Genomic DNA, 17,305 nt, shown 5'->3' with positions numbered 1-17,305 from the left:
CGTCAGCGGATTTCGCTGTGTTCGTCAGTTTGTTTTTCAATTTCGATTCGTATTTCGCAGTGGTCTAACAATTTCATGGAATTGTTACAATTTTGAAACCACGGGCTATCAAAACTAATATCGACATTCTAAAAATAAATTGTAGCGAACCTATATGGTGGTGAAAATAACAAAAAAATTCCCTCGCTTTTTTTCGCCCTATCCCCGGAATAATAGCTATTTTTTGGCCAAATTTTTCACATCAACAAAATACCAGAGGAATGTATTGTCGCAACCTAAAATTACTCAGTTTCGGATGTCAAGATTTTGATTGATTGTTACCTCCAATTGAAAAATTTATTTTATTTATCGCGTTATCGCGATAACAGTTATCGATTGTTTTCAATGGTGTTTGGTATAAGGGTTTCATGTTCTTATAAAATCGTTTAAAACTCGAAATTATGACGAAAGTTACGAGAAACTAACTTGGATGAGAAGCCAATAATTTTCAAAGGACAGTAACTTTTATTACGTTCTAGTTGTGACAAGATATAAATTCGCGATTGTGGCAGCTTCCATTTTTATTATATAAAAAGCGTTTAAAAAAGCGAGCTTCGTATTGATGATTAATAACAAAGTATAAAATTTGATAATAGTAATTAAATGAAGCATAGTACTTTGTTTGATATTTTTCGACTATTTTAATTATAACTATATTAAAAACTTTTAATAACTAAATTAATAAAAGCTTTCCATCCAGCTAAATACAAAAAGACTATAAAGACTGGATAAGAGTAGAAAAATATATATAGTTCGCCACTGGACATCGGCATTAATCTGATCCTCAACTTCCGTTATAATCCGATGGACTTATCTTTTCACAAAGATTTCAAGTTTTTGCATTCTTTTGAAAAATCCCTTAAAGAACCACGTGCAATGGGTGTGGTAAAATCATACGAAAGAACGGAAAAAGGAATAATCGTAATCGAGAATGGAGAATCGAAACATTTTCATTCCCATGGAATCTCATGGACAAATCGAAGAGAAAGGTTCTATCGTTCGCCGATTCCCGATATCGTATCATTTTCATTCCAATAAGATACGCTCTTCCGGTCGACCGCCAATAATAGAATGCTGTGCAAAACTTTTCGTTGCAGCTATTTTATTTAACTCCGGTGCACTGTTTGACGGAATGCAATTCCACGTTCCGCAAAGCCTGGTCTGATGCATTAACCCATTCGAACGTTACTGCCCGGTGCAAAAGTTTTTAGCCGATGGAATCCTCTGGATAATTCACATTACTCGAACAGATTATCCCCATTCGTGCTTTCCTTTCTGACTTACCCTTTGAGAACGATGGATGAGGGTTAAAAAAGAAAAATAAGGGCAAAAAAAAAAAATAAATATCATGGTATTCTTCTATTAGTTCGACGGGAGGTGACAAGCTTTCCACTGATTTATTTATTAACTTCTTTTATTATAAAAGTATAACTGTATTAATAGAACAGTATAACGAGCTATAAATTTTATACGCTTCATTTAATCTTCCCGTCTTGCCTTTTTTTAACAAACTAACGATACTGCATTCCGTTCTTTCTGCATTCCGATCTTTCTTTCAATTATACGATTAGAAACATATATCACATGAAGTATATTGTGACTTCGATACCGACCTTCTCTAGTTAATATCGTAAAGCTTTCACGAGATATATCTTTGTCGTATTAGGCATCAGTCGTATGAAATCGTCGATACCATTTTATTTCTAAGAAAACATCGATAATCACGTAATTAAGTGTATACAAAAGAAGGAACCATCTAAATCGACGAGTAGCGTTAATCCAAGTACTATTTGAGCCATTTCATCAATCGTTGAACGATTATATAGTAAATAGTAACCCACAACGATTTGTGACGCCGAGTAAGAAGTGTAGTTAAATTTTTTACTATTGAGTATTTCATTTTAATTTTCGTATCTAATTTAAATTGGATGCATGCGATCGAACGATACCAATTAAATATTACAGCAAAATGCAAATTGATCCATATTTAGAAAGCAATGGCACTATTCCAATCAATTTAAACTAACTTACAAGTCGATTTTAACAAGTTAGTTGCGGTTTAAAATGACCAGATTTTAAATGAAAGAGACAGTCCGTCAAAATCGATATTTCGATTATTAAATAGCTTAAGATGTGAACTTAAAACATTGCAGATGTCTTAAATAATATACTTCTAAACACGAATCGAATCTATCCTTCCCTTAAGCTCCGAACATATCGCTTTGAATAACTGGAAGACTATCTTAAAATAATCTCATTTTGGAGAGAAGAATAATCTGATTTTCGTGATATCACTCTTCTTCTTGGGTATTAGCGTATAGGACCAGCAATTTGGCAACGGAAGCTCCTCGTTGATGTGCTCTTTTCTGATGTTTTCGTCAACGTACCAACACGCCTTTGAATGCATCGGCCCCTTCTCTGGACACGGCATCCATTTGCCAATCTCGCGAATCTTTTGTTGTATACTGGCTTTCGAAGGCTGACTTTTAGCTCCCTTGTTCTTTTTACTCCAATAGGCCATGAATTCTTTTACAAGACAGCGTCTACTATATGTATTCCCGTGTATTAATCGAATAAGATCCGGCAGAGCTGCTTCCGGAAATCGTGTCTTTTTTGAACTCGTCAGCGGTTGCTGTTGCGTGGGAGTACTGCACTCGTTCGTTGCCATAGCTTCGTCCATGGTTGGTAGTAGTATCGGTATTCCATATACCCAGGCGTCTCGAGCTGACAAGAAGTCTACGATCCTCGGTGGTACTGCAAGCAGAAGATAATTGTCAGATATTTCTCATTATGACACAATTGTAGAAATAAAAATTCACGCTTATCTTCTGGTCCGACGTCTAACAGCTACGTTAAGCATATTTCAGATGTCGAATACTCACCGTTTGGTTGAAATTCATTTTCAGACCCTCTCCAAATACAACCTATTATTTTTGGCTTTAACTTCGCGGTCTTTGCTTTCCTTTCGGACTCGAATTGTTCTCCGAGTAGTTTCAACTTGACTTTTTGTGTTTCAGGAGTCTACGGAAATGAAAAAAGTTATTTACTTTAGCCTCGATAGACATGATCGATTATTATTTATTTTAAAACTACTTACCATGTCTTCCTTGTCTTCCTCATCAGCACGAAGCTCTTCATCGGACAAGTAGCTGAATTATCAAAAACACGGAGATTTACAAACGGATGAAAATGTATATAAATGTTTAAATATCGAGAATGAACCGAATTGGCTTACCCATGAGGAACCATGAAATCGTTATCTACATCATACTCGTTGTCCTCCGGATTCTCCTCGTCTTTTTCATCGTCAGAACCGCGCAAAGATTCGCCTGGTTCCTCCTCCTCCCATTCTTCGTCCGAATCAATCTCGTAATTGAACCATTGCTGAAAACAGAAGAATAAGTTTGTCAAATAAAATCTGAAAGCTCAATGTGACAAGTATAATCGAAATACGTGATTCTAATGTGAAGCGCCGTATGGTAGATAAGAGTCGAAATAAGTGCAAAACACGATGCTGCGTTATGGATTTACAAATAATCTATCGAAATGCGATTAAAGGCTCGAACCGTTTTTTTATCGAGAATTTTTTCTGCCACTGATAAAAACGGACGCTGTATATGAAGACAGCTGGAGAACGCAGAATGAACGCTAGTAATAGTTACGTATCTCTCAATTTTTGCTTAAACTTTACTCGAAACTTCGTGAAAAGCTGCAGGCCAACGCGCAACTTTCACGATTATTTTTAATCGATCTACGATATATATTCTGATAGAATGATAATCAAATCAATTCGTTGTATAGCTTTTGCCGAATAAATTTTTCGGAAAATTTGTTTTCTCTTTTCTTTCGCCGTTACAAAAGTAAATTGAAGTACTCTCGTATTTGCTTAGGAACTTCGATTTTGATCGTTATACGGAATTTTTCATTGCGATTCATGAAAACATTATCGGTTCGTTCTCCACAGACTTTATTTTAGTTACGAACATGGCCACGGGATTTCACTGAAGTGTAAAACATGATTAAGCAGGACGTCGGTATCAATGCGACTTCCTTGACGGGTGATATCGTCGGCGCACGTGCTGCTCTTCTCTTTTCGGTGATTCTCTTAGTCGTCGAGCGATACTCGTTAACGAGTCGGTGCTCTCGAAATGTGGATGCGGATACATTACCACGAAATCGTCCTTCGTTTCAATCGTCACCATGCGACAAGAACAATAAATTGAGCAAGCAGTCGAAAATTTGTAAACAAACTCCTCCTCTGTTTACTGGAAACGCGAATCAACCGATCTCACGCTGTACAAAATTATTCCTCGCATAATAAATTTGCACTCAAGTGAGTGACGAGTGCGATCGGACATCGAAGAAACGAAGTGTTCGAGGATGGGATTTTAAAACCAGTTGCGGAGTTTTGGTATAATCAACGGATTTATAATGGAAAGGTGACTCATACAGATACTCAATATTTTAAGGCTGTTTGATATACGGGAAAAAAATAGTACGTTTGTGTAACGTTCGCTGAAACGTAGTCCGTGTGTTTATGCGGCAATTTCCTCAAAGAATCTAACGAAGACCGGCAATTAAAAATCGACGATTCGCTTTGTAGAATCGAAGGAAGAGTTAAAAAAAAAAAAAATTGAAGTAACGATGGAATGATTTTTTGATCAAACGCAAGCAACTTGGTAGCTTGTATCAGTAGCTATTTTTATCGATTTATTTAAAACATTATCTAATTCTAAATTATAAATCTTCATAATCTCTTACGTAGAGCATTACAAACCGAAAGGTAAAGATTAGGCGAAGATATTGAAACGTTCCAAAGTTCGAGCTCGAGGAAGAAACAGAGGCAGAGCAATCGCGTTTCTTCGCGTGAGAAGGTCTAGAAAGATAGAAATACGATTTTACGAGCTGTGACTCGTATCGATCGATCGAACTGGACGACGAAAAGAACCCATCTACCCGACCAAACATCCTGGCGATCGTGCATCGGACCGAAAAGTCAATAAATCGTTGGTTTTCTTGTTGTTTGCGGCGCGAGGCGCGGGCTCGATCGATAAATCAACGTCGATTTGATCCCCGCACGAGCATCAATTACAGGACCTTCCCTTTGACATTAATTTATTAGCGGCGGGAAACGTAATATCGCGAATGATCGGCGACCTAACCGTCGTTCGAGGCGTGACGCGGAAAACCGGCGAACAAGAGGAACAAAGAGGAAAAGGGCGACCACCAGTTGAGCAGCTTTCGGCAGCGTAGCAGAGGTGAGTGCCGATTTTTTCCACCGTTAGAAACGTTTTTCGATGCCAAGGATCCAACAAATTATTCTATTGACTCTCCATCAACTAACATCATCGGATCGCAGATGATCACAGATTTGTATGGCTATTTAATTTCAATTGAATTTTCATTTAATTCTTTTTATATTATCAATTGTATTTTAATATATTTAATATAACATATCTAGCATCGATAAATCTAGTTTTATAATCTATGCATGGTTTAACAATACTAATCGACATACTGAGGATCATAGCAGTGTAAATCAAAACTCTACTTTTCTGTAACTAGTTGCGCTGTGTTTTTTCCTATTGTTTGAAACATGACGAAAAGGGTGTAACACGCGAAAGGATGGTGAAGAACGTGGTCGATGTTAGCGTTGACAGAACATTTGATACGGTTTCATGCATGCCACGAGCACGGTACCTCCGCTCTTTTCCAGCGATCGTATTCGGTATCGTCAAGTATCATTTAAGCAGCGATAAAACGTATCTCGAAAAATTATGTCCGGTTACCTCTGCACTGTCGGTCTTCACACTTTCACGAGATCGTTCGACACCGACCGACTGGTGTTGAGAAATTTCACTAAGATTTTCCCTTATCGAACAACCATATACAGGAAACAATTCTCTTTCTATACTTTATTTCCTATATAAGAAATCTGTTGAAAAAGTTAAATTTAATCGTCGCTCTTTCCTACGCAATTTTTGTATATATTAAAAAAAAAAAAAACAAAAAAAAAACAAAATAGTGATAAAGTCAGAAATAACGAAGAACATCTACATTCTCGCTAAAAATCTTAGGATTCTTTGCCTTCTTTTATCTAGCCTTCTTTTAACAATTCAACAACAACATCAACAAACAATATCTATACTTTTGCTAAGAATCTTAGTTTTTACTAAAGCTTCTGTGTATTTAATATAAATTATGAACTCGATATTACGTTCACTTTATAATATAAATCCTAATAGATTAGATACCTTCTTTTAACAATTCAACAACAACATCAACAAACATCTACACTTTCGCCAAGAATCTTAGGATAGACGTTCCGTTTTTACTAAAGCTTCTGTGTATTTAATGTAAATTATGTTCAGTTCATAATATAAATCCTAACAGATTAGATACCTTCTTTTAACAATTCAACAACAACATCAACAAACATCTACACTTTCGCTAAGAATCTTAGGATAGACGTTCCGTTTTTACTAAAGCTTCTGTGTATTTAATGTAAATTATGTTCAGTTCATAATATAAATCCTAACAGATTAGATACCTTCTTTTAACAATTCAACAACAACATCAACAAACATCTATACTTTCGCTAAGAATCTTAGGATAGACGTTCCGTTTTTACTAAAGCTTCTGTGTATTTAATGTAAATTATGTTCAGTTCATAATATAAATCCTAACAGATTAGATACCTTCTTTTAACAATTCAACAACAACATCAACAAACATCTACACTTTCGCCAAGAATCTTAGGATAGACGTTCCGTTTTTACTAAAGCTTCTGTGTATTTAATGTAAATTATGTTCAGTTCATAATATAAATCCTAACAGATTAGATACCTTCTTTTAACAATTCAACAACAACATCAACAAACATCTACACTTTCGCTAAGAATCTTAGGATAGACGTTCCGTTTTTACTAAAGCTTCTGTGTATTTAATGTAAATTATAAACTCGAAATTATGTTCACTTTATAATATAAATCCTAATAGATTAAATACCTTCTTTTAACAATTCAACAACAACATCAACAAACATCTACACTTTCGCTAAGAATCTTAGGATAGATGTTCCGTTTTTACTAAAGCTTTTGTGTATTTAATGTAAATTATAAACTCGAAATTATGTTCACTTTATAATATAAATCCTAATAGATTAAATACCTTCTTTTAACAATTCAACAACAACATCAACAAACATCTACACTTTCGCCAAGAATCTTAGGATAGACGTTCCGTTTTTACTAAAGCTTCTGTGTATTTAATGTAAATTATGTTCAGTTCATAATATAAATCCTAATAGATAGATGCCTTCTTTTAACAATTACTTAACTATTCTCAGTTTTGCAATAAACGTAATAATTGTTGCAAAGCTTTCGAGCAACCACGTAAGTACCTCGCTCGTAAGTGATGCGTGCGTGAATTTAATTCATCGATGTAACGAATGGAGAAAAGAATTTTAAGAAATGATAATGCGTTTAATCGGTTTCCGCCTGGAAAATCGTAGGCATCGTCTGGAAAGACGCGTCGGAGGAAATGCAGTTATCGGTGGAACGCGACCCGTAACTTTAGAGCGATGCCTGGCGAAAGCGGTGGTAGATTATTTACGGCGTGTTGTCACCCATCGGGCCATCTGTAATGGCTGTTTTATGCCCCATTAAGATTATAGCCGGTGCTTCTTGACGTTGCACACCGGAGATTAAATCCCTGCATGTCGAATTGATTTATTATCCGAATATTCGGCTGAGATACGCGGCCTTTGCTGGCTCCGCCCTTCTTCATTGCCGCAACATCGATCGCATCTCCACGATGTTTAAGTTTCTTTAATTGTTTGTTCGCATCTCATCTTATAAACGTTCATATTGTATCTCATCTTCGAAACTAGATCATGGACGACTTAACAAATTAAACAAACTACTTTTTCCCCGCATAGGCAATACGTACATAGTAGTAACGTATGTGGCTCTTATCGACATAATTATCGCAATTAAACGGAGATACTCCTGAGTTTTATTCGCTTGAAAACAAAACAGTGAACTTTATCCCAATCGCGTTTTGAAGACGTGCCAAGTGACACCATGATAGCGGAATCGACGAGATTAGCGAAATAAGCTCCTAGAAATGCAATCGCCGTTAATTTAACTGAGATACCAAACATTAATTAAAGATCGCGAAACTTTCAGACGTACTTCCGTGTAGAACGCGCGTGTAAAATTATGCGATATAGAAATAAAACTGGTTCAAAAAGCGATTCGTTGATGTAACGAAAAGTTACTTGGAATAAGACATTCAGCCACGATCTGCTCGCAAAATCTTGGCAGAAAAAAAAGAAGCAATCGAGCCTGAAGCGAGAACGATGAAGATATCGACAAGCGAAATGAATCTCGAAGCTTTTTATCGGTTGCAAACGGTGACGCAACCAGCAGCGCAATTAATAAATCTCTCTAGAGGGTAGATAGAGAGAGGGGATCGTGGTTGCGGCGCAAAGTTGTATGGAGTTTTTGATATTTCAATTAAACCGTCGACAATCAGTCGCAACGCGACGACGTTTCTCGAGAGTGCGTCAGTTAGATAAACGGCCGTACTACGATCTCTCTTTTACTCGAAAAACTCATAGGCAACGTTAACAAAGCCACGTAATCGATCGACATTCTCTACGGATTGAATTAGCGTAAAACGATAAAAACGTAGAAGTATGGTAAATGACATACCAATCGGTGTCTAACAGATAAAATAAAAATGTAATTACGATGCGTCAGCAAAATCAGTGCTTCGCGGATAAAATTACTGCACTGTGTTACGATACTCGTTCGTTTCAATCTTCGATTGATTCGTTAGAATATTTTGTGGCAAGTACGACGTCGAAAAATTTATTGTTTTCGTTTTTGTGATGTCTATTATCTAGGAAGAAGGATACGTTAATTTATAATTAATAGAGAAAAGATATGTCAACTGTAAAAATAGAGATGCGGGCTATTGATGTTCAGCCGAGATACGCTAGCGGATGTCGTCTTAAGATACGGAGGAAAAAAGAGAGAACAGAAAAACAAACGGAGTAACCAAGGTCAGATTGTTAAGTAAAACAATGAATATTTATGTTTAACGCGTGTAACTGTTAAAAGATTAGAATAGATACTTTCTCCGCTGAATCGTTTTAGAAGATGCGTCTAACCATTTCGAATGCTGTCATTTCGCTTTGCTTTTTCGGCCAGTCGCAGATAAGAAATTTCCGACGTGGACATAGGTTTCCCTGGACGTGTTCCAAAAGCATAACGAACATTTACGTAAAGATATAATCCCCTCTCGGTTCGACTGAAATCGATACATCGATATCGACGAGCGATGGTCTGTTTTCTATAACGATATCTATAGAGTGAAACAAAAATAGAGTTCAAAGCTCTACGGTAAACGGTACTTGCCAAATGACGGGAAAAATTCTAATAAACGTGGGTCAAAAAATTGATAGTTTGAAAATAATTAACAGTTTTTCGTTCAAGACGAAAGGAACATCTTATGGACCGTGGATCATCTTATAGTTTCTCTTTTTCCTGCCTGCAAAAGGCTCTATTTCCACGCTTGACATCTGCATAGTTCCTCAAAGATTCCCAGACTTAACTATTTCACTCGATAATCCATTATTTTGTATACGTTACGATAGCTTCTAAAGCGTGAAAATTACTCGCTTTCGGTTATCAAACAAAACGTTGTTTATAACTTTGGAACTATTAATATTCCGATCCATATTTATTAGGGTATCTGTTATCTACTCTAGAAATGATGAACTCACTTTTTGGTTCACCCTGTATAAACGGCGTGCCATGTTACGCTCGCGAAGAACATTATCCAACCGATATTCCTCCGATATTCCCCAACTTTTATGTAATTCTATAGTCAGGTAAACAAGGAAAAAATAATGATCTGCGCATTTGAAAAATGCTTCGCCGTTATAGTCACCAAACCAAATTCAAATCTATTCCAGTGACCTAATTATTCAAACTAAAGTGCATACAAAAAAATACACAAATGTATAGAAATTTCAGTGATTACGACTATTCTTATTTATACCATCTAAAGAAAAAAAAGAAGATAAAAAGGAAAACCAAGAAACAAAACAGTAAAGATTATTCCAAGAGTTTAAGCTCGAAAGCACAAGGTCGAGACGTTGCACTTCTTCTCTTCACTGCAACGTGTTCTTGACATTTTAATTGAATGCAAAATATGTTCGTTGTATCTAAGGTCAACTTCCTCCGACACGGATAAACGTATTACGAACGCGATCTAGCTGTTACTGCCACTGACTTCGAACTATATTATCGGTTGCTGCTCCTTTTTGTCACTCTAGGTCAAAGCCATTGCAATTATAATATCGTTGCTCCATTGATACATTCTTTGGAAATGTACTATATTATATCCAATTGTTTCGATTAAAATATAATATAAAATAAACTAGAAGCTAATAACGAACTTTCTGTCTACTTCATGCTACATACAGGATTTAATGAAAACAAGAAGAAAAGAACAAAATTATCGACTTCACAGCTAAACTTTTTGTTCTTTCGCTAGGACGTTGTTCGAGGGATCATGGTAGTCCCAAGACAGTTATAAAACTGTTCCTAGACAACTATTTTATTACTACGATCACAGACGAGCAAAAAATCTGCGCGACTCGTGAACATCTGCCAAAAATCAAGGTCTTCGATCGATTTGCAAAAATGATCTGTGTAGATTCAGATTCGTCGAGAAAAATAGCGCAATAGTTCGAATCGAGTAGTTGCGATCGAACTTGATGAAAAATATGTTAATGTAACACAAGGTCACAGTAATTTTTAACAAATGATTCGGTGCCACGCTTCAGGTTCGTCTGTTCGACTCGACTCGACTCGATTTTACGACTCTGCGACTTTATTCGCTTGATCTATCACTTGATTCTATTCTGACTGATATACCGGCACAATGGTTAAGCGTTTAAACTCTCTGGTCATAAGTTAACCGGCTTTTACCGATTCGCCACTCGTTACGTTTTTCTTTTTCCTTCGAGCTTCCTTTTGTCGTCAACTCAACGGTTCGACAACGATTTTCGTCGTCGACGTGTCGTTATCCGAACTGACAGATGCACGCACACGCTCTACATCTGGCTAACTACTTCTCGATAATATAATCTATTCGATATCAATCAATTATTCAATTTTTCGAAATGCTTCGTACTACGTATTTATAAAAGGCTTCTACAATTGCTCGAATATGTTCGTCAACTACCGTATGTCAGTCGCGTGCGATTCAAGAGTCAAACCGTCGACCACGTCGCAAAATTTCTCCTACGAACGGTACAATTAAAAAGAAATCGCCATCCGCCAACGTCATCGTCACTTGCAGACTTCTAGGGCCATCGATGGGCCACGTGCTCCTCGACGTGATTCGTTGAAGCACGATTAGCGATTTCGCGAAGAGAACACCAACGGTCCTGCCGAATAGGCCCAGGGCCACACCGACACGTCGCTCATGGCCGATTATCGGGGGTGACTGGCGTCGTAAATAAGCGCGAGCCGTGACGAGCCAATTAGCCAGGAAGCCGTTTCGCTGGCGCGTCTGCCGGTGTTCTGGGACTGACTTCTCCCCTGGGAGAAGCACGGCGACGGGACCGGGTGGCACAGCCTCGATTATCTCGGCCCGTGTGGCGACAAGCCACACCACGAGCACCGCGTCTTCTCTCGGAATCGAGATCGGCTTGCTGTCGCAGTCTCCACGCGTTCTACGGCCGCGAAGCGTTCGAAAGGGTGGGTCGCGCGACCTCGACAGTTCCACGCGAACACCAAGTCTCCCAGGACGTTGCTTAAGTTCCCCAGAAGGAACAAATCGAAATAGAAGATCGTTTGATATTTCGTTGTTCTTTCGTTAATTTCTTGATTCGTTCTATAGTGCGATATAACAGCTAAAATTTCGATTCAGAAGGGTGGTTCGCTTAGGAAATTCACGATACACTGGTATCTCAGTTGAAATTATATTGCGTTAGAAAGGAGACGTTAAGTATTCTATTATTGCAGAAAGTTTCGAGACTTAGTTTCGTTCATTGAGGATGACAGTGGTTTAACGCTTGCAAGATTCCGACGGATATTTAGAAGCTTCGAAAGAAGGGTTTCGAAGGACGATCGAAAACGTGCGCCGATTTGTTGGTGGCGCGCGGTTTCGGCAACTTCGTAACAGTGGCAATCGCAAGTGATAATGCGCATAGGAAATCAAGACAGTGATTAATAGTGAACTAATTACATATGAAACGCAAATAAAGAAGACAAACAGAGAAGAGTAAAACGTCACGGACTGCGTAGTTTTATGAGACATTGGTTTTGATTAGACAGAGCTTCGACTAGCCGACAAGATGATAGAAGAGGCTGCGATGTTCGACGTAAGTAGAAGCTGACAACCGACTTATCGCGTATCTTCGGACAGTAGAAGATATATGAGAGAACTGCAAACACAGATAACTATCATTAACAATTCTAATCGTCAAGCCGATTAACATCTTATTAATTACTTAAATGGAGAATAAAGATCAAATAGTTCGGAAAGAGGCAAGAATCAACAACGATGGTGACCATCGCAGTTGTCGTGTTGTTTCCCTCTTTCTTTCGGTGGCTGATAACTCAAAATAGAATTGAATGTTAATCAACAGATATAGAGCGTTCGCGCCGCTTGACTTATTGTCGGTATCACCAAGAAACCAGCCCGATTAATCCGAAACAAGCAACTCTCGCAACAATAAACAGTCCCGTTACGTTACTCGTGAATCGATCATCTTTTTGTTTTTGTTTCTAGCTGTCATCGTTGCAACGATCCTCTTCGATCTTCCATACGACGAATTCTCTTGTTTTTCTTTCTTATTTTATCTTATTTCTTTGTTTTCGTCACAGATGACGGACGAGTTGTTGTTCTCCGCGTTGGGCCTGACCATGGACACAGGTGTCGAGAAGCAACTGTTCTCCACGAATTCCACGAGTTTCGCATGCGACTACGAGGCATCCTCTTGCAGAACGACGCCACGCAGCGATGACTCGGAGACCGTCGATCAGTCGAATAATATAGGCAACACGATCGAGTGTTACACGGATCTGACTTGTCCGGCGAAGACATCTTGGAACGAATGGTCTGATAACAATTCAACGCCACTGTCAGGTAGCTAGTGACAAGGAGATAGATGCTCTTTTAGCGTTCATAGGATAGGTTGAACGATGATTGACAAACGCTGTTTCTGTTAGGCACAGGATGTCTAAGCGAACTAAGCGAACTGAGCGAGTTAGACTCGGAGTTAGAATGGTGTTTAGACAGAAGCTGGAACTCGGGTCTTCCGGACAGGACACCGTTGTGCACACCAGGCTGCGAGGGTTTTCTACACCTTCCTCTGCCCAATCCACAGCAAACGTTCCAGCGAGAAGAACCATTATGGGTGCTTGGGATCGACTTGAGAGCCCTCGATGATACCTTGGAAACCAGCGGTATAGGTAAGTTTCGAACATCTTCCAGAATTATCGTCCTAGAGAAAGCTATTGGATTGAAATTGTGTCTATCTTCTGACCGAGTTGTCCTAAAATTTCGAGAGCAAATTTATGAAATAATTCATCGTAGCTTTCTGAATGTACCTTAAAAAATGTAGAAATTGTTTCAATTCGGAATCAGCAATAATCGTTTCTATTGATTTAAGATTATAACAATAATCAAGTAGAAGAAAATATTTCATCAGCAGCTGCCGCGGCACTAGCAACCCACGACTACACTAATCGCAGTTTAGCGAACGCGGCTGAGGATCGATGCTTTCCTTGCACTTATCAAGGATGCGTCAAGGTACGCTATATCTAGTCAATGTCTCAATAGGGTATTTGAAGACTATATGTTTACCAATTTTTAAATATTAGAATTGAGAAAATAGAAATCTAACAACCACTCTTTCAGGTCTATGCAAAGGCGTCCCACTTGAAAGCTCACCTACGTCGGCACACAGGTGAGAAACCATTTGCCTGCACGTGGTCCGGTTGCGGGTGGCGTTTCAGCCGATCCGATGAACTAGCCAGGCATAGACGATCGCACTCAGGCGTAAAGCCTTATCCATGCGAAATGTGCTCGAAGAGGTTCGCGCGCAGCGACCACTTGGCCAAACATCGCAAAGTGCACAGAAAGAACGCTTTTCCATTGTTTCACGGGGGAAGAGGGCTACGCGGAGAAAAGATGAATTCCATTCTACCAGCGGAGATTTAGTCAATTTATCTTATATAATATAACTGACGATGATGGTATTGAGCGCTGAAGGAATTTTCTTTCGGATTTCTCGAATTTGCAGCTTCGTTGCTTCCTTGCGATGATATTTAATCGGGAAATCGGGAAGAAAGTGTTTAGTTCTTGATGCGTGAAAATTGTGGAAGACGATTTCCATGTTGAAGTTTTAGCGAGAAAATATAATTCAAACTGAATTAAGTGACAAAATTTATAATTCGACAATAAATTGTTGAAAATACGATAAATTGTTTGTTGATTATTTAATACGATTTAAGCGAGTAATTGTAAAATACAACATTAGTTAGAGCCAAACTGTGAAAGCCTCAAGTTCTTGATAAAGACTATTGCCAGATATACCAAAAATGCGCCTAATCATCGTCGCAAATGTGCCTCAGTATCATATATACATCATTAAAAGTGAAAGAGCTTTTATGCCATAAACGGAACTTCAGACTTACCGTATCCTTGGAGAAGGGCCTTCGAGGATTGATAAATTTACTGCGTTTCCTCCACGTACCCCAGTAAGGTGGACGTTGATTTTCAGAAAATTGTAGCAATTTAGGTCGTCGCATCTCTACAACAACATTTTGATTCACAATGTTCGAGCTGCCATCGCTTTCTTCCTCTACAATGAAACGACATGTGATTAACTATGATGTATAATTATATGAATGATTGATAAGGAAGAATAATGTTTACCTAATAAAATTACGTCATCTTTCGTTTCGAGCGGCCAAGTTTTCGACGATTTGCGTGGAATTGTTCTTTTATCCTTAATCTCACTAAGATACAAATCTGTCATTTGTGTGCTTCCTTCATTGCACATTTTGTCCAAGAACAATTTCTCTTGTTTGCTTAAGAATCTTCTACAGACTTTAGCTATCTTCATATCTCCCTTTACCTCAAAAGGCATGAAATTCTTCACTTCATTCGTGCTTTCGTCTTCGACGGATTTTTCTTGTTTCTTAGCAACGAAAAAACTGGTGAAAGTCGTTGCCGCTTTCTGTTTCTTGCGCTCTGCTTCCAACCTTTCTTCCTCTTTTCTCTTTTTTTCCTCCTCCTTAGCTTCTTCCCTTCTTCGACGTTCCTCCTCCCTCGCCTGTCTTCCTTTCTGTCTTTGTCTGTAAATACATATTACTGAAAACTGACAACTATATATTTTTACAAAGTTATGAATGTTACAATAGTAAATATCCGTACTCGATCTCCATTTGTTTCCTTTGTTCTTTCCTTTTCTTTTCCATCAATTTTTGTTCTCTTTCAACTCTTCCCCTTTCCTCTTTTTGTTTTCGTTTCTCTTCCTTTTCTTTTTTCCGATTTTGTCGTTCCTCCTCCAATTTCTTTTCCTTCTCCTAATAAATAAATGAAATGACAAAATTAACTGAGAATTAATTTAACAAAATAAAATATTTATACTATAAGTGTCCCAATTTACCATCTTCAATCGTTTCTTCTCTTCTTTTCTTCTAGCATTTAATAATTTCTTTTCTTCTTGTTTAGGCGTTAACTTCTTCAGCTTTGTTTTGTCTATTTTGGAAGTTTTGATAATTTGCGATGTACTAGGTGTATCTGTCATCGTATTTGCAGATGACTTGGCTTCTTCGTCTTTCTCTTCGGTATCAGAAGATAAAACTACAAGATCGGAATCAGACTGATACGAAGAATTATTGGCAACTGAAAGTAAGCCTTCTACTTTATTGCTTAGATTACTGGTTGTCCCTGGTGTACTTATATTGGTTTTAGTTACTTTGTTAGAACTTTCCTCAAATTCTTCTATCGAATCATCCTTCTCCTCTTGGAAAGAAATGTCAGATTCTTCTCTTGAGGCATCTTTTTGTTTATCAGTCTTTTGAAGGAACTTTGTTAAAGGACTTGACTTTAATTTCTCCTGTTTCTCTAATTTTTTCTGGCCAGTTACAATTCGTTTTGAAGTTCTGCTTTTACTGCTAGCTTTTTCTTTACTAAATGCATTTTCTTTTGCATTTTCAGTTTCTGTGGGTGGATCCTCTATTATTTCTATAAGATCGATATCTTTATTTCTTGTATCGACACTCGTGCTATTCGGTTCATTATTTACATTATCATCAGTTGAATTATTCTTCAAAATTTTGATTGCTTTTGGATTTTTACATTCCTTAGAAGGTGATGTTAATTTCCTCTTTCTAGTGTGCACAACATTTGGTGACTGTACTGGACTTCGCATTTGGAATGGTAATTGTGCTACATTAAAATTTCAAATTATATATTTTACATGCATAAATTTCTCATTTTGTTACATTATATTTTTATAATAACTATATTGACAATACTGTAATTATTAAAAATTAAATACCTTGTTTCATTTTCTTCCTTTTGACAGAAATTACTTCGAAACAATCATCTTGTTCATTGCTATCCATCATTTTCATCTCAGAAGTCCTTATGAGAAAGAAACATAAGATTAAAATAAATCTCAACTGAATACTTAATTGAAAATAAAAAATAAACGAATAAAAAAGTATATTGTGCCATTACCTTACTTAAATATATCTAAATATCAAAGTATTTTTTACAACATTACATCAACTGACAAGGTTGACGACGAAGCTGTCAATGATACATTGTTATAACCTAACAATAATTTATCAGATAAATGTAGATAATACAAGAAATAGAAAAACATGAATTAAATATGTATGAATTCCAAAATAAAAATAATATATATATACACTAAAATTAAACTATTAAAAGAACTATTTTCACAAATGCAATATGTTGGTAAAACATTACTGCCGAATTGTAACAAAATCGGCGGGAAAATAGAGCATAGAAAAGGACAAATTTCAGATGATGAGATTTTCCATGAACTTTAATTTTACTAGATCAGCGACTTTCAATGAATATTAGAAGCCGTTCAACAAAGAACTTGATCAATCAGTGGTTGGTTAGAATTTAACCAATAAAATCTTCATATTTCATTTATTATTAAATTTATAGATTGGAAATACAGATTGTTTTT

The 17,305-nt window shown here is 37.2% G+C and overlaps 2 protein-coding genes across 6 annotated transcripts; one reads left to right on the top strand and one right to left on the bottom strand.

Moving 5' to 3' along the window:
- Positions 1–1,435: 1,435 nt before the first annotated feature.
- Positions 1,436–17,110, bottom strand: LOC126915674 (chromatin assembly factor 1 subunit A). The gene is made up of 10 exons (XM_050720546.1): positions 16,822–17,110; positions 16,640–16,725; positions 15,743–16,527; positions 15,508–15,659; positions 15,007–15,428; positions 14,766–14,932; positions 3,275–3,423; positions 3,137–3,188; positions 2,922–3,060; positions 1,436–2,793 (listed from the first exon to the last, which is right to left on the bottom strand). The coding sequence occupies exons 2-10, from the start codon at positions 16,713–16,715 to the stop codon at positions 2,294–2,296; spliced, it is 2,442 nt and encodes an 813-aa protein (XP_050576503.1). The 5' UTR covers positions 16,716–16,725; positions 16,822–17,110; the 3' UTR covers positions 1,436–2,293.
- Positions 4,160–14,935, top strand: LOC126915676 (Krueppel-like factor 14). 5 transcript variants are annotated; one of them, XM_050720551.1, is made up of 6 exons: positions 9,185–11,819; positions 12,087–12,445; positions 12,951–13,212; positions 13,296–13,538; positions 13,739–13,878; positions 13,987–14,935. In XM_050720551.1, the coding sequence occupies exons 2-6, from the start codon at positions 12,419–12,421 to the stop codon at positions 14,287–14,289; spliced, it is 975 nt and encodes a 324-aa protein (XP_050576508.1). In that variant the 5' UTR covers positions 9,185–11,819; positions 12,087–12,418; the 3' UTR covers positions 14,290–14,935. The 5 variants fall into 5 exon arrangements, with proteins under 5 accessions (XP_050576512.1, XP_050576511.1, XP_050576510.1 ...); XM_050720555.1 differs by lacking the exons at positions 9,185–11,819; positions 12,087–12,445 and adding an exon at positions 4,160–4,478; XM_050720554.1 differs by lacking the exons at positions 9,185–11,819; positions 12,087–12,445 and adding an exon at positions 4,490–5,297.
- Positions 17,111–17,305: the final 195 nt, after the last annotated feature.

This window comes from Bombus affinis, chromosome 4 (genome assembly GCF_024516045.1).
Source record: "Bombus affinis isolate iyBomAffi1 chromosome 4, iyBomAffi1.2, whole genome shotgun sequence".
NCBI lineage: Eukaryota > Metazoa > Arthropoda > Insecta > Hymenoptera > Apidae > Bombus > Bombus affinis.
The sequence above is the reverse complement of the archived record's forward strand: the minus strand, read 5'-3'. Positions and strand labels throughout refer to the sequence as shown.